The 18703-nt window shown below is 43.7% G+C and overlaps 1 protein-coding gene across 1 annotated transcript; it reads right to left on the reverse strand.

Moving 5' to 3' along the window:
- Positions 1-3604: 3604 nt before the first annotated feature.
- On the reverse strand, positions 3605-17631 carry LOC134585851 (serine/threonine-protein kinase N2-like). The gene is made up of 16 exons (XM_063441324.1): positions 17466-17631; positions 14303-14416; positions 12918-13063; positions 11864-11957; positions 10296-11096; positions 9216-9306; positions 8870-9017; positions 8329-8399; positions 8144-8219; positions 7964-8055; positions 7662-7838; positions 6940-7002; positions 6681-6757; positions 5807-5949; positions 4426-4533; positions 3605-3715 (listed from the first exon to the last, which is right to left on the reverse strand). Exons 1-16 carry the CDS (start codon positions 17629-17631, stop codon positions 3605-3607), a joined length of 2478 nt encoding a protein of 825 aa, XP_063297394.1.
- Between the last annotated feature and the right edge of the window lie 1072 nt (positions 17632-18703).

Genomic DNA, 18703 nt, shown 5'->3' on the forward strand with positions numbered 1-18703 from the left:
TTTTAAAGGGGCCCGGTCGCGCTATACAACGGCCACAGCGCTGACCGGGCCCCTGAAGGAGGGGGCTCATCGGGTGGCCCTAAGTGTGTGGGCCACCCGATGGGCCCCACAAGTGGGGCCCGGGCGGCCGGGCCCCCCAGGGCCGCCGGGCCCGTGACAACTGTTATGGTTGTCACCCCCTGATGGCGGCCCTGTGTGTATGTGTGAGTCTGCATTTGTGTCAGTGTTTGCATCTGTATGTGTGTCTGTGTGTGTATTTTCACTAGGTAAAAAATAAGTGTGGTTAAGTCTACGATATATCTGTGTGTGGTTTCTTTTGTGTGTGTCTTTGGGTGGAAGGCGTGTTTGCATGCTAGAAGGTGGGCCCAAGCTAATGCTTATTACATTAATTCCAATCAGCCCTCCAATTAAAGTCCTCAAATGCCTCCGCCTCGTAGCACGGTGTTTCAGTTCGCCTTTTTGGAGGAGTTAATTTAGGATATTCTAAGGTAAACATGCAACTAAAATTGCTGACATCTTCAGTTCCGTCAATGGTGGGCACAAATGGTGGCGTCACATTCTTTAATAATAATGCAGCCCAGTCTGTGTGCTGGAAAGGAATGTACATCATTGAGTAAATCAGTAAAATAACTATATATAACACAGAATTACAGATAATATGCCCAGAAAGCTACATTCTGTACAGATCCCAATGGGATTCTTTAAACTGATTCTCAAATTACCTTAAACAGTCTAAGCACCATCACCACTACATTAATCTTAATAATAATAATAATAATCATAATCACCATAATCACTACATTAACTTAGAATGTTCATTCAGCTGTTAGAATGAGTCTTTCCTGATAATTCTACTTAAAGGGACTCTGTCACCTGGGATGTGGGAAACTACACAGCAGAAACTCGACCTCGTGTCAACCTCAGACCTAACCCTAAGACAAAGCAGTCCCTACTTTATCCTAAATTATCTTTGGACTAAGTTAGAATTTCCGTGACATTTCAGTGCACTCAGCAGGAGTATTTCATAGATTTTATCTTAACGAGATGCTCAATAATATGTTTTTGGTGACTAAGACATTTTAAGTAAAAATAAATAACATGTTCTATTTAAAATGTACGTACTTGGAAAAAAGGGTGCTCCTTAACGTCCTGGGCGTCTTTCTTGCCGGCTCCTAGTCGTGCCTTTACTTTTTTAGTTAGAAGCTGTAATGGGGATTTTTTTAAATAAACATATAGTTTATTTTAATAATAAACATCAGAATCACATGAATTTTCTCTGCAGGTAGAGCAAAGGATGTCGTTATCACTCACGCTGTGTAATGCAGAGATCAACAAGCAGAACATAACATGTCACTGCTGCCCGGACATTGTCCTGACTGCTGGCATGGTTCATGGTTACTGCTTGCTAGCTTCCTGTTTATTACAATCAATGTAGGGCTCTAAATATCTGCAGCTTAACCAATGTCTGTCTGCAGCTCAGGTATGGATAGCGGAGGGGGGGAAGGTGTTTCCTCCCAAGCAGCAAGCCAAGTACCAGATTCATCTTTCATTTGCCGTGATCACATAAAGCACCAGCCACGTGCGTACATTGCGACCACAACACTTTCCTTTTCTTCTCTGCTGTCCCTTTAAGCATCACATAGTGCAGGGCAGATGGCTTGAAAGAGCCCGGCACTCGGAGCTAGCAACCGGCCTCCTCCCTGTGTCAAGCTCAGTACTTACTTGCCCCATGCACTTCTTAATTGCCATACCACTTCCTCATCAGGGTTGTTATGTGTGAGACTGAAAGCATTTTCTCCTACTCACATGATACTCCTCAAGAGAGTGGACGGAGTATGTGACACCATCGACAGTACCCTATGCAACCTCTTCTAATACCCCTTGGGAATGGAGGCAACATGATGGATCTCTGGGAGGCAGGGCCGGACGAGTCTCATTAAGCTGCGCACGAGGGAGGGGGAGCAGAGACAGAACAGCCTGCTCCCCCCAGCGGCCACCAAAAGAGCTTCCCCTGCGGCCGCCATTCAAGCTCTCAATGCGGCCGCAGGACACCCACATGTCTCTCCGGCCCCAGGTACCTAAAAGTATGTATGTCAGTGGGAGTGTGTGTGTGTGTCATGCTGTGTGTGTGTCATCTGTGTGTGTCTGTCTGTGTCATGCTGTGTGTGTCTGTCTGTTATGGTGTGTGTGTGTGTCTGTGTCATGCTGTGTGTGTGTCATGCTGTGTGTGTCTGTCTGTTATGGTGTGTGTGTGTGTGTCTGTTTCATGCTGTGTGTGTGTCATGCTGTGTGTGTCTGTCTGTGTCATGCTGTGTGTGTCTGTCTGTTATGGTGTGTGTGTGTGTGTGTCTGTGTCATGCTGTGTGTGTCTGTCTGTGTCATGGTGTGTGTGTCTGTCTGTGTCATGGTGTGTGTGTCTGTCTGTGTCATGGTGTGTGTGTCTGTCTGTGTCATGGTGTGTGTGTGCGTCTGTCCGTGTCATGGTGTGTGTGTCTGTCTGTGTCATGGTGTGTGTGTGCGTCTGTCCGTGTCATGGTGTGTGTGTCTGTCTGTGTCATGGTGTGTGTCTGTGTCGTGTGTGTGTCTGTGTCACGGTGTGTCTGTATTATGGTGTGTGTGTGTCTCTCTGTGTCACGGTGTGTGTGTGTGTCTGTCTGTCAGGGTGTGTGTGTGTCTGTCTGTGTCATGGTCTGTGTCATGGTGTGTGTGTGTGTCTGTCTGTGTCATGGTGTGTGTGTGTAGTGTGTGTGTCTGTGTCACGGTGTGTCTGTATCATGGTGTGTGTGTGTCTGTCTGTGTCACGGTGTGTGTGTGTGTCTGTCATGGTGTGTGTGTTATGGTCTGTGTCATGGTCTGTTTCATGGTGTGTCTGTCATGGTGTGTGTGTGTCTGGCATGGTGTGTGTGTGTGTCTGTCATGGTGTGTGTGTGTGTCTGTCGTGGTGTGTGTGTGTCTGTCATGGTGTGTGTATGTCTGTCGTGGTGTGTGTGTGTGTGTCAGTCGTGGTGTCTGTGTGTTTTTAAAAATAGTGTTTTACTCACCTTTTTTTTTTTCCCAACGTCGTGCTGGTCTCTGCCTCTATGACTGAGATCATCAAGCTTGATGATCTCAGCCAATCTGCACTGACAAAGGAAGCGCCTCTAGTGACCGTCTGAGTGTCTGTCACTAGAGATGTCACTAGGAAGCACGTACATGGGTGGTGTTTAAGTGTCCACGGCACGAGGTGTGTTATATTGCAATCTATCTGTCTTCACAATAAAAGACTGGGCTCTGGATCTACCCTGCGCTAACTACCTTCAACTATATTGTTATACAGGGCGCTAGTGGGAGCGCTGTATGTCATGTAAATATTAAATATTAGTGTCTTATGGCTAATGAATAACGGATCATTAAGGATGTCATAGAATGAATAAGCAGATACTCCGGGTTTGGTTTAATTCTCAGTAATAATGAATGTTTTGTAGTAGAGGCTGCAGGATGCCCAATAAACATCTGATACACATATGGTTAAAAACTGCAGTACTTCCCTTTTGCTGAGCGCATGTGCAGGAATGCTAGACATGTTTACTGCTGGGAAATACTTGTGGCGATATCAATACTCTCGCTATTTGGGTATTAAGTTGGGCAGTAACGAAGGTGGCAGACCATCTCGGAAATGCCTGAGAGCCATATGACCAGATATGGGACAAGAGCTGTACATGATCAGGGTCTGGACCTATGTCCAGGAATGCTAAGAATATTCATACGCAGTAAAGTAGGAAATGAATCAAGTAATAGTTAATTGGTTATTAATTACTGCAGTAATGGGAGTAACCCTTGCATATCTCGCTTACGTATGAACTACATCATTTATGATATATAAGCTCTGTTAACGGAGGACTGGGGCCCAGTGTATTTTAGACGTGAGTCAACACTGGGTTAATTCTGCGCAGAATAAAATAGTTTGTCTTTCCCACTGATCCGTGCCCAGTGTGTTTATGTGACTTGATTATTGAAATACAGCTAATACTGCTATTACAGATTCCCTACCTGCATTAACACACCGATAGTTACATCCAATTTAAGGTATTGAGATATGTGTATGACCAGTAAGTAAGAAAACTGATACATTCCCTCTTCCAAAGATCATCTGAACCTCCATTCTTTTCTACACACTTTATATCACTATCTTACTTGTGTCAGACCCTTCATATAAAGTAATGGTGCAATATGTTGGGATGTGATGTCCTAAATTATTACTGTACTTATTAGACGCAAGGCTCCATGCAGAGGGTCTAATCCTGAAACCTCCAAGAACTTAGAATTCATTCATCCTACGGCAGCTCGCCAGGATCAGTTTCCCTCATCGATGGTCAGTGGACGGTTTGATCATGGCTCATATAATCTATTACATTTATTAAACACGAAACATGTGTGGCGACTAACCTGTCTTATTAACGAAGTAGCATTTCTTGATAGACCTTCTGGGTATAGAAATGTTCCTTTGATGATACTCGCAGTCAGTATGTCTATATCAAGGCTGTCGAAGGGGAACTAGAGAATAAATAAAAAAAATTTTTTTTTTACAGGAATCAACAGCTGAGCAATAATGGAATAGTTTAAGGTTTTTATAATGTTAGTAGTACAGATGGTACAATGTTTCAATAAGTATGCATGAAAGGTGTGTGGTGCGAGTGCATGAATGTACCAAATGTACAAGAGGACTGAACTCTGTTATAATATACATCATCAGGGGATGCTCTGTGATTGGCTGGAATTTTCAATAAGAAAAGAACTGGAAGGTCTATATTATATTTTATCTCTCCTGGTGTCTAAGAACTGGAGAAAGAACTGGAAGGTCTATATTATATTTTATCTCTCCTGGTGTTTTTATTCACTTTTAATATGGTGTATTGATTTTTGTATTTTGTTCGGGTATAATGGGCTATGATGGCTTGATTTCCTTTTTGGCAGAGACATAAAAACAATCAATAAGGAAGACTTCGACAAGTAAGTATTGAGCTTGTTTTATGTATTAGGGCCAAAACTACTGGGCATTCTCTTACCGTACAGGTATTAGCCAGGGAGCAGTATACAGAGGGTTACACACTATGTACACACAGCTATCCAACAGTCACCAAAGGACTAAGTAACCAGGGACCAGGGACATAAGATAGAGCTAATTCATTGGAAAGAGATTTATTTCACTATCAGGGAATGGTAGAAGCAAATCACGGAGTGGGAGGTGTTTGGCAGACAAATGTTTCTTGGGGAACAAGGGGTCAGAGGGTTAATTGAGAGGGGGTAATAACAACTAGGAATGCATCTCTCGGGGGATCTATTTTGGGAAGGGAAAGGGTTAATATGCAGGGGAATGTTGGGATGTTATATTAATATTGTAATACCAAAAAAAAGCTTGCAAAAGCTACAGATCTCTTAACTGCAGCCTTTACAAGCCCTCCTCTTCTAACCCCGCCCAGACATTCTGTGACTGTCCAATCACAGACCTCCCAATGCAGCTCAATGAGAAGTCGTTGCAAGGCAGGTGCTCTGGGCAATTGCTGCCTCTTGAGTGTATCTCCCCTGAGCTAAACAACCAGGAAGTAACCGGACCATTTGTATGATTGACAGCAGAGCTGTGTAACAAGGTTAACTTACATTGAAATCTGCACGTTTTATAAAATGAAAATGGACACTGCGTAAATAAAGCATTTCAGCAAGCTACAGTGCTTTAGGTGTGTGGAGTGCTTCTTTAAATTGGTAGAGTCTCTTTGGATTTGCAGAGAATGAATCTGCTTACAAATTCCTATTGAAAGACTGTTCTTACCTTTCCAGACAGCATTGCATAACTGACCACTCCAGCGCTCCACCAGTCTACAGCTCTTGTGTACGGCTTGCCCATTAAGACTTCAGGAGCTGCGTAAAGCGGTGTTCCCCAAGCGGACCCAATTGTGTCTCCGTATCCGATTCCTCAGAAATAAGGAAAATAGAATTGGGTATAAGTTGAAGATAGAGATTCAGTTTTAGCAAATCACGGCTGGTGACATGTTTCTGTATCGGATCTAGTGTTTCTATAAGAATAATAGTGAATAGATATCGCTGAGATTGTTATTCAGTGGAGCTTGAATTCACTCCATAAACCTTTACCCAGCAGGAGTTTATGGGATGCTGTCAGACACGGTTCTCCATGTCGGTAACCAGAGGGGTGTGAAAATATAAAGGACTAAAGCAGTAGCCCAATCTCCTTTAATAATTTTAATTAGAATAATTGGGGGTTTGCCTACCTGGAGCCCTATGCATAGCGTCTCACCCTCTGCCCTCCCAGTAATATCTCCTTCAGTTCCTCCCCAGTGTGTGTGGGGGCTGTGTGTGATCTGTATGTGGTGTGTGCTGGCTGTGTGTAATGTGAGTGTGCATCCGACACTGCCTGCTCAGCCCTGGATAGAGACTGAGTAAAAACATTTTAGCTTAAAGGGGGCCGCATAACCTGAAAGACCCCATGGATACTTTAAATTAAAAATAAATACTTTTACCGTTACAGAGTTCCTTTTGGAATGAAGAACACAATTCATACACATCATTTTATATATTAAAAGGTTGTTTATATGAAAGCTAGCTCTGACATTGCCGGGACATTTTGACCTTACTGAGTGAGAATACTTTTATCAAAATGTATGTTTTAATTATAAAATTATATTTACCTTCTTTGCAAAGACCAAAGTCTGTGATCTTCGCGAACCCTTTGTCGTCCAGAACAATATTGTCTAATTTCAGGTCTCTAGATTAAAATGCAGAAAATTAAGTTTTATTCATTTTACATAACACTAGAGGCACTTAGATTTCACTCTTTAGGATTTTAAAATTGTTAATGTGAATAACTTACTATAAACAAACAGGGTTAAATACAATAACACAAATATCACGGACACTCCATGTGTAGTATTTTTTCTATAATCTTACCGGTGGATGATCTTCTGTTGGTGTAAGAATTCCAGTCCCAGGACGACACAGGCCAAATAAAATCTGGGAATAATTAATAAATCTGTTACTTTCTAGAAGATGAAGTGTTTTGTTATTAACTGCTTTAATTCCGTATATTCCAAGTCACTCTGTGTTCTGACATATTGCATTAAATCCCGGGTTTTCTTCTGCTCTCTCACTGCTGGTGGCTGGTTATTTATCGGCTTATACAATTGTGACGGTCGTTTACCATTCACAGCTGGTTCCATTCACCAATGCCGATGCTTCCCAGACAGTAAGCTATAGTTGGTGCACACAGTGGTGTATGTAACCGCACTGATACAGCATTGGACACATACAGCAGGCAGATATACAGCAGCCCATAGGCTATACATCATGGTATACAGTATGAAGTCATTTTTAATATGTTTGTTAATGGCTAATCATGTTTATACTCATTCTAAAACCCACAGAGCTAGCTATCTGTCCTCCTCCTCAGTTATATCTGATTGCTTCTTACTCTACTATTTGAAACTGTATCGTTCTTTTATAAAGAGTTTGTCAAATTCTGTTTGAAAGATGTTGTTACTGTTTTAATGTAATGAGTATTGTTTTTGCTCTCCCTGTTATATCCCTGGCATAAACAGGTATAAATAACTAGAATTTATGGAATTTGTAGCCCTCCTGCAGAACATTGGATTAGACCTGCAGCTTATACTCACACAGCTCTGGGTTCTGGAAATGGACCTCGTTTGAGGTGTGTCTTTAGGTCGCCCCCAGCAGCATATTCCATCACAAAAACGGCGTGATCTTGAGTGTGGAAACTCCCAAACATGTTAATAAGAAATGGGTGACGCCTGTTGGTCACAGCTTGAAATACCCGCTTCTCAATCAGAAGGCTGGAAAGGAAAAATTAAAAGATAAAAGTAATTTTCCCCCGATCTCCAAAACCAATTGACAAACAAAAGACAGAAAACATGACCTTTTCTTTCCAAAAACCATTAATTGTTCTTCATTTACTGACCAATCGAGTATTGATGATGATTCTATGTCTCCTTTTCTTATTACTTTCAAGGCATACATGTTGCCTGTGTCCTTGTATTTAGCCAGCAGAACCTGAAATTAAAATGAACAAATTGTTGTGCTGCATCTGTTAAGACATCCGTTATATCGAACTAGAATAGGAATTCCACCTTAAACTTACTTTCCCGAAGGTCCCTCTACCCAGCACAGAGCGGAGCTTGAAGTCCTCCATGGTGAGAGGAATCCGGAGACGAATACTACCAAGAAAGGAAAACGTTCAGAAATTATTGAAATTGTCCTAAACACCCCCCACAATAAAAAAGACTTAGAATAAAAGGCTCCTGTAACACAGGTAAGTAATCATACCACACGTCTGGTGTTGGGTTTGTAACCATTTCTTTGCCATCGCTGGTATGTTCGTGGCCTTCTTCAAAATCCTAGAAAGGAAAACCATACATGATAAAAGGATTTCTTGTGTTACCTATCTGCAACGTATAACACTGAATAACACACTAAAAGCATTTCCCCTGAGATTCTCTGTTTACCTATAAAGATTTAGGAAATGGCAAAGGAGGAGAAAAAGAAGCATTGTCTAATGTCTACTCTCTCGCTATGTTTTCTCTATCAGAGGTTATATTAATGATTGACAGGGAGTTACAAGAACTACAAGAACCAGATTTAGCCCGAGTTCAACCATCAACGTTGGCATAGGGGACACATGGACCAGCCAAGCCCTTATTTGTCAAAAAGCTCCTAAATGGTTTAACACACAAATAAGTGGGCTCATATCCACAGAATCATTGCACCATAACTACATTACTGTGCTATAATGGTTATTGTACACAGAGTGCTCATTTTTTGATGAAGTTTAGAGGTAAAGAACAACCAGCACATCTGAGAGCTTTACCTGAGCCAGGAAATCCGGGAACTCAATATCAATCGAAATCTCACGCAGAATGCTATATAAAAATGTCTGACTTGGAGCAGGAGGAGCGTCTAAGTCAGGTTCCACATCCGGTAGGACAACTGGTTGCATAGAGAAGATTTGAAAATCGCTATCAGGAGGAAGAAAAGAATAGTTTATCTAGTTGTCATATCACTATACTCATTATATCTTAGACAATGATGCTGCTATATTCAGGACATTATTTAACCCCCACAACAGACATATAGATAATCAGCAGGTGTGGTGGTGCAAACTGAGATGGATTCAGGTCCTAACAACATTGATGAGAAAGATGTAAAGTGAATACCCAGCCGGCTCTGGCTCCTGTGTGTCCGTCACCAACAGCGAAGGGGCAGCAGTATTAATGTCCGTCTCCGGAGCTGGTAACGATGGTTCTTCTGTAAAGATTGAGACATAATGTAAGTAATGTATATTATACACGGTGATTAATAATACTTCAATAATTCTAAACTCAATGCAACAGAGAATCAAGCAAACACCACTATATCCAAGCCTAGACTTTATGATATTTTTTTTTGTAATTCTTTATTTTTGTTGTGCAAATATTTGTCACAAGAAGGTAGAAGGTGCCCCAAAAGCAGTCCTCCAACTTTTCCCACGCTCAACATGCGGGGCACAGAATAATCAGGCACATTTTTTTTAAAATAATAACAAGTAATAACAAGTAATAACAGTCGGTTGTGTAGGTAGCTAGGTTACTGTAGGCTAGGTCTATGCGTTGGCTATGTTTTCTATACCTGGATAGTGTGGGCTTACGAGATACATTGTGAGAACAATCCAGAATATATGGAGATATTGACAACATAAACTATACTAGGCTAGCAAACCTAGAGCAGGTAAATAAGGATAAACTAGAGCCTATGCATCAAGGTTATGTTAGGCTAAGTGGGTATGGTCAGTGGTTAGACAGTAGGTTACATGCTTTGCCCCGATCTATGCATTTTAGGTAAATTATGCAAACACGTGTGAAACATTTAAAGAAAATTAAAAATTAAAAACAAGAAGGAAAAAAATACTTAAACTGCACGAATTTTTAAATAGTATTGCGAGTAATTGCAGACAGTTCAGGACCCCAGGGTTGACGATGGATCTCCTCGTTGAGCCGCAGGTATGAACGGGCAAATTCTCGCGTGATCCCAGTGAGTGGATGTTGAAGGTGTCGGCTGAGATGGTACTGCGGCTACAGTCCAAGGGTCTGCTCAGCCTATTCCCACCAGCGGCAGGAATAGTGCAGGCGTGTGGGCGATATTGCTCAGAACGTCCAGGCGGTGATGATGGGAGTAGCAGTCCCGGGTATCTGTGGGTCCGACCAAGTGCCTTCTTTCTGCCCCTGTCTGCCGTGATGAGCGGGTCTGCAGGTACTGACCTTTCCGTTTCTTGACATTCAGTTTGCGCCAGGCTGGGGTGAGGGCTGAGGTCTCATTTTTCCGGCGGTTGGCGTGGGTGCGAGCAGTAGGCTTCGCTGTGCATGCTGTGGCTTGCAAACTGCTGTGTTCGGAGGCTGCTGGAGCCGTTGAGTGGTAAGTGGGTCGAGTGTGCTTGGCGGTTTCGCTCGGTTGTGTGCGAGGGTGAGGGATGATGTTTGGGGAGTCTGCTTGCATTTCCCGCCAACCGGCTCTCCGGTCCGAACTCAGTCCGGAGGCAGCTCTAGGAGCGCGGTGTGAGTGTCTCCCCAGGCGGCGTCTGGTGGCAGGACGGATCCATGCCGCCATTTCCTTCACCACTAGATGGAATGCCCGACCTCTGATGCGAGATTGTGTCCATAGGTTGGTACAAAGCTTATGGAAAAATTCCTGGACATTCTCAGGCGGCTTTGTGAGGGTGCTTCTTGTTGCGGGTCTCTGTCGGGCCGCCATCTTGCGTGGGCCCTGGCAGGCTTGGTAGGTCGCTGGTTTTGTCACTTGATTAAGCCGATTTGCAGGGGCAAACGTCCCCAGCGCGGACCGGGATAACCCCCGCCGGTCCAAAGGGGGGGGTAGCTGGGCCATGTTGGATGCTCGCTTGTGAGCGGGACCCGTGCCGGGAGATCGGCCGCCTCCCCCAGGCTTCAGGTTCCGTTCTGAATTAGGCCGCATGGCCGGTTCAGGTGATTTCCCAGAGTTTCGGTGCGGGACAGTTGTCATTCCGTTCCCTGTGCAATCTTGTGTCGTTTTCCAGGCACCTCGTGCTGCAGGCATTAATATTTCGTTTAGGATTAGCAGTTTTGTGCCCGCTGGTGCAGGAGCTCTCAATGAACACGACCGGCCATCTTGGCTGTCAGGCCCCGCCCCGACTTTATGATATTTAATTTATAAAATAATATAAAATGTATTTGCACCTTCTCATTACTCCCTTTAGCTCCCACTTCTAAGAGGAAATGCAAAGACAAAGCAATTGGAAGATACAGCTGTACATTTCCTCATAAAACCTTGGAGTGTAGACATTATGGGATACGTACAGATCTCTTATACCTCCTTGTAAGAGAGTTAAAGCTTGATGTGGTTATGGTACAAGTCCTGCCCTGGCACCCCATTATTAGATGTCAGGTGCCGCTCCCTGCGTCCACTACCAGCGACGGAGAGCCGGACACTCCTAAACAGGAACTTCTCTTAGCTCTCCTGATCTGAGCCCGGAGCAAGCCCTGCGGAGCCATTCTAATACAATTTGACTCCTTACAAAGTGGCCACCAGGGCACTCCTGGCACCGTAACAATAATGGCCTGTAGTAGTTATGGTGTTTGGATTGTTTCTTTAAAGTTTAGTCACATCCATGGACTCTGTACCTCCACAGGTGGCTTCTGGATCACGATATATAAAAACAGTTGGCACCCAGAATATCTCATGGCCCAGACACACAGCCAAACTCTAAAAACTAAAACTCACAAAAATATAAAATACGTGTTCATTGTTACCCATTAATATTCTTCCAAACTGCATACGAGGACTGAACGTTTACCTTTGATAAGAGACTGGATGCGACTGTGCAAACTGGCTATTTTATTCTGGCTGTCTTTAAGTTTTTCCTGGACAGCAGCAATATGGTGGACATTCTGTAACAGTAATAAGAATAGCTGATTAAACTATATGGAGTGATATAGGACTAATTAACCTCATTCCAAGAAATAAACTCTAACTACTTACAACCCAGGATACACGTGGACTACGTTTAGTTCTCATAATATATGTAGATGGTGTAAGCGCACTCAATCCTTTGTCATGGAATTCATGGTGCTCAAGTGGACAAGTCTCAGTACCAAATGGACCAAGCATGAAATTTGAATAGAAAAAATGATCCAGGCACTCCAGCGAATTCTAAAATAGAGGCAATTTTTATTGGAACAAGGAATCAAAAAGCAACGTTTCAACCCCTTAGGGCTTTTGTCAAGCTTGGGTTGAAACGTTGCTTTTTGATTCCTTGTTCCAATAAAAATTGCCTCTATTTTGGAATTCGCTGGAGTGCCTGGATCATTTTTTCTATTCATATGTTTACTTTTCAATGATCTCAAACAATTATTTTCACCCAGATATTAAAGTATTATTATGTCAGTTCCAGGCAATCTTTGTACATAACATGCAGGGACGATAAATCCAGTTCACTTTGTTTCTCTTTCAGTATATGAGAGCCTTAATGGCTCAAAATACAGCAGCGGAATGCTTGCATCTGGGGGGAAGGGCACTAGGCACACTACAGTGCTTCCTTGCAGGCAGACTGAATTATAGACACGCATTATGGAAGAAATCCTAAATAAAACAATAAAAAACATGCATCCTTTCTACTTAGAAATTAGAAAAGTGCTTCATGGGTGATTAAGAAAAGCGCGTGCCTTCAACTATTTCACTGTGAGAGATCTCGGGAAATCTAGTTGGTAATTTGTATCACCTCCCTGTGAGGGTGTAAAAGGCATGTCATGTAAAAGGTGTACGAGCGTTTTGGGTGTTGCCCCTCCCCCATCAACAATTTTAAAAAATATTATTTTTTATTAAACTCAGTTTCAATGTATCAGACTTACTTTAAGAGGATCATTGGAATATGCGTTGATCATATTCTCTGCTCCCTGCTTCACCTTCCGCTCAATGTCCAGTTGTTTCTGCAAAGCACTCAGCTTTGCGTTCTCGGTCTGGGAGCTGGTGTCACCTTTAGGAGCATCTCGGGTCTCTGGACATCCCGGGAATTAGTAACAAGAAAAAAATACAACATTTGGAAATGTCAGCAGACAGTATCACTCAATAAATAAAGAGAGTTACATTAAGTAGAGTAGGTAATGCCATTATAGATAACGCAGACCCAGAGAGCAGCTTTAAATCAAGGAGTATAAACACTGAAATAAAAGATAAATACAGAGTAAACAACAAAAATCCCAGCTGCTAAAAGTCCCCCGTGCTTGATGACACCATAGGAAGACGCCATGTACATGCCTTCCAGTTTCAATAGATGTCAGTGAGATAGATCTACAGTAAATATTGTATCGACTCCAGTCTTTCATGGACATTTCTAGGAATACTCCAAGTATGGAACACCTTACCTGGGTCCCACCAGGCACCTGTGACCACATCCCGGGTATTCAGTCTTCTCTGGCAAGAGAATGCATATTGCCCGATTAAGCAAAGTAGGACCATGCAGCTGAGCTCCCTCTAGCCAATGAACATTGTCCATCAATGGTCATGCTTTATCTTATAGGGACATCTGACTTCTCTGGTTGGAGAACATTGAATGCAGCAGATGTTTTCCTGGCACTATAGAGTCATTAGGTCCCCCCCACCCTCAGGACCCCCCTCCCGCTGGGCTGAAGGGGTTAAAACCCCTCCAGCCACTTACCTTTCTCCAGTGCCAGGCTCCCTCCCTCCCTCCCTGGGGAACTCTCCACCCCCTGCTGACGTCAGATCCGAATGTGCATGCGTGGCAAGAGCCGCACGCGCATTCAAACTGTCCATCGGAAAGCATTACTCAATGCTTTCCTATGGACGTCCAGCGTCTTCTCACTGGGATTTTCACAGTGAGAATCGCGGAAGCACCTCTAGCGGCTGGATTAACCGTCAGTGAAACATATTTACAGCTGCAGGGTTAAAACTAGAGGGACCTGGCACCCAGACCACTTCATTGAGCTGAAGTGGTCTGGGTGCCTATAGTGGTCCTTTAATTGTTAAATGTGCATGGGACCCATTTATATTTCTGTAAAACTAACAAGGCACAGCCTTCCATTGCACCATTTATTTAAATCTCCATGTTTTCTCGCTATATAATGTGGGTGATCTGATGCCCAATAAAGTCTACAATCTCATATTCAAAATATGTGCAATCACTGATCACAAAGATATGATTTCCTCTTTTAAAGTCTCTAAAATATCCACCTGATTGTAAAATGAAAAAGCAACAGTTATTACTGCTATGACCCACCAGTACTTTCCAATGAGATGTCACTTGTAGAAGAGTTCAGGTCAACAGTGGAGAAACTATCACTAGCTGACGAGCCACTGACAGTTTGGAGAGAATCGTGAGTCTCTGGAGACTCTGAAAATTAAAAAGAAAGACAGATCACAATGTGATTTACAGATAGTATGTTCAATGTTCAAGGTTAGAAAAACTACACAATACATAACCTTTTATTTAAACAGACACTTCGTGTATTATAATAACCCGTGACCTTCCAGATATTTTGTTTTGAGAAGCTACTCTTTCTGTGCTTTTGTTTTTCTGATTCTTAAACCTACAATATTTAGAGAAAAGCAGTGACAAGCTGCCCTGGTCCCCAACATTTGACGTCTTTTACAGATTTCACGGGGAGAACATTTGTTATTTTAACACGAGTGGCCTCCACTAGCTCCATCCATTTAAAAACATGACTGGAGAACGTAGCTCAAGAAACAGTTTGACTTTTACTGAATGAAACTACTGCCAAGTGCTCAGTGGCGTACACACAACCCAAGGGGCCCCGGTGCGAAAACTGATCCGTGGGCCCCCCCCGCGCGCGCGCTTACTCTGCGCGGGCTGGGGCCGCAACACATGGCGGCGGGCACCGGGTCGCAGGGCTGCGACCTGTGTGACCGCGGTATGTACGCCACTGCATGCATAAACACATACACTTAAAGGACCACTACAGACACCCAGATCACATCAGCTCAATAAAGTGGTCTGGGTGCCAGGTCTCTAGTTTTAACCCTGCAGCTGAAAACATAGCAGTTTCAGAGAAACTGCTATGTTTCACTGAGGGTTAATCCAGCCTCTAGTGGCTGTCTCATTGACAGCCGCTAGAGGATTTTCTGCGATTCTCACTGTGAAAATCACAGTGAGAAGACGCTGAACGTCCATAGGAAAGCATTGAGTAATGCTTTCCTATGGGCGGTTTGAATGCGCGCGTGGCTCTTGCCACGCATGCGCATTCGGAGCTGAGAGGCGGATCGGGGCAGAGAGATTCCCAGCGCCAAGGGAGTCCGGCGCTGGAGAAAGGTAAGTGCTTAAGACACACACACACACACTCTCATGAACAGATGCACACATTTACTGACAGACACACACTCAGTGACAGACATACACACACACTCACTAACAGATGCACACAAACATACTCAGTAACAGACACATACACTCACACACACTCTAACACACACACACACTCACTAACACACACTCACACACACTAACATACACTCACACTCACAAACACACACTAACATACACTCACACACACTAACACACACACTAACACACACTCTAACACACACTCACACACACTAACATACACTAACATACACTCACAAACATACACTAACATACACTAACACACTCACTAACACACTCACCAACACACACTCACCAACACACACTCACTAACACACACTCACTAACACACACTCACTAACACACACTCACACTCTAACTCACACACTACCATACACTCATACTCACAAACACACACTAACATACACTCACACACACTAACACACTCACTAACACACTCACAAACACTAACATACACTCACACTCACAAACACACTCACTAACACACACTCACTAACACACACTCACACTCTAACACACACTCACTAACACACACTCACACTCTAACACACACTCACACACTAACACACACTACCATACACTCACACTCACAAACACACACTAACATACACTCACACACACTAACACTCACTCTAACACACACTCTAACACACACTCTAACACACACTCACAAACACTCACAAACACACACTAACATACACTAACATACACTCACACTCTAACACACACTCATACTCTAACTCACACTCATACTCTAACTCACACTAGCAAACACACACTAACATACACTCACACACACAAACACAGTTTTTTTTAATCCCCCCAGCCTCCTTACCTGTGTGAGAGCTGAGGGGATGCCCTGGGGTCCAGTGGTGTTGCTTGCTTTGCTGTCACCCGGCTGGCCGGTCCTGCGGGCGCGCGAGGGAGCACTGTCTCCTGGGTGCTTCCTCTTCAGCTCCCTCGCACGCCGCGTACTAGTGCCGGAGCCGGAAGATGACGTCATCTTCCTGCTCCGGTATCAGTGCGGTGCGCGAGGGAGCTGAAGAGGAAGCACCCAGGAGACAGTGCTCCCTCGTGCGCCCGCAGGACCGGCCAGCCGGGTGACAGCAGGGCCAGCCTCGGGGGGCCCTGAGGTGGCCGGCTCCTGGGCCCCCCAGGAGAAGAGGCTGGCCCGGTGACATACATACCTGGGTCATACCTGCGACCCCGGTATGTATGTCACTGCAAGTGCTGAACTAGACACACCTGCTGAGTTTATGGGATATGCTCAGCATTGTCATTATAAATAATGGGAACATTAAGACTGGCTGAAATTCCAGATATATTCTGCTATCAGACAGTAGTTGATTATGGGTAGGAGGCAGTCCCTCTGTATGGTTAGACACACAAGGTGGTACGGGGGTTAGGAGAGACTCATTACAGGTGTCTGCAAATATATAAAAGGGGAGCTACCTTTCAGAAAATATTAACGTAGGAAACAATCTATCTATAGAAATCTAAATGTTAAAGGGTTCCTCCAAGCACCATGACCGGTTCAGTGATTTGAAGTGGTCATGGTGCTTGGAGTCTTTACATACAGAGATATTTAGACGAGTGTCATTAGCCAGTCTGGGATGAGAGTTCTGTGCCAGATAATGTGAATTCTGTGCATATTCCACGCACAGAGGGCCATTCTTTGGCTGAGAGAGCTCAGTTGAGATTCTCAGTCACTGAATGACTAGTGGTATTGGCGTCCGGCTTCTGAAGCTCTGCGCCTGGCAGAACCCTGGTAAGAGGGCAAATCATTGCAAAATGGTTTGCCCATTACTGGTGAACTGGCCCAGGGTACTCCTAGCATCATTTCCATTACACAGGGCTATAGTTCTTATGATGCTTGGAGATAGAATTAAATTATAAGCCATAAACAAGAGTTTATGAGAACAATAAGAATTGACCGGGGCTCAGTTAGCTTGTTCTTTGGTGGGTCCACATTCAGGTCTCATACATCACTTGTACCATTACAGAGAGCACCTAAGGTAGTCATATATCAGACTGATCCAACCCACAAGGGCAGCCAGATCTGCTCCCTCGGCACGAGACATACAGCAACCCCAGACAATCTTCCAGAGAGAATATTTGTGATCTTGATCCCTCTTGTGGGTGGGATTGTCTGGATATACGAGGGTCCATGGTCCTCCCTGTAATGGATCTTCTGAGACATGGGCCATGGCTAACTGCGGACTGCCCCATACAGTGTAGCACAGGAGCTCTCTAAGCTATAACTCTGACATGGCTGAATGGCAGAATACAGAATGAAGCACTAATTATGGAGAGAGCAACACTAATATGACAGTTTGTGCAACTCCGTTCTCTCTGCAATGTGCCGTCAATGAAGCCGTCAAGAGGGTGTTAGAAGAGAAGGAACGTCCTGCTAGGGGAACTATCACAGTGCTTCCCAAATAGAGGAGTGGAGATAGGGGACATGTATCAAAGCAGCGTTATAGAGAATGTAACACCAACTGGAATAGAACAGGTCGCTCTTACCAGACTGCGGTAGGATATTACACCAAGTTACAAAATACAGAGAGCTTTTATAAAATGCTAGAACTGGTTCATTCTCCATGGAAATCGCTAGATATACACTTACATACATACAGTATCTCACAAAAGTGAGTACACCCCTCACATTTTTTGTAAATATTTTATTATATCTTCTCATGTGACAACACTGAAGAAATGACACTCTGCTACAATGTAAAGTAGTAAGTGTACCGCCTGTATAACAGGGTAAATGTGCTGTCCCCTCAAAATAAATAGCAAGAAAAAAAAACGTGCACATCCAGACATGCACAAATCGCACAGTATGATAGATAATTACAATGCATAAAGAATGCCAATCTCGCCTCTGCGTAGGCAACCAATGGCTTATAACGCTGTATTGAGACTCATGCCTCTGCGCAGGCACCTGCATGCTATAAAGAAAAAAATGTTTGTTAACCTAGCTTTTGACACGACTACAATAAAAATATTTAAAACAAAATAAATAGCCATTAATGTCTAAATCGTTGGCAACAAAAGTGAGTACAAATTGGGCCCAATATGCCATTTTCCCTCCCTGGTATCATGTGAATTGTTAGTGTTACAAGGTCTCAGGTGTGAATGGGGAGCAGGTGTGTTAAATTTGGTGTTATCGCTCTCATACTCTCTCATACTGGTCACTGGCCAAGTTCAACATTGCGCCTCATTGCAAAGAACTCTCTGAGGATCTGAAAAAAACGAATTGTTGCTCTACATAAAGAT

Source organism: Pelobates fuscus, chromosome 2 (assembly GCF_036172605.1).
Source record: "Pelobates fuscus isolate aPelFus1 chromosome 2, aPelFus1.pri, whole genome shotgun sequence".
In the NCBI taxonomy this organism is placed as follows: Eukaryota; Metazoa; Chordata; class Amphibia; order Anura; family Pelobatidae; genus Pelobates; species Pelobates fuscus.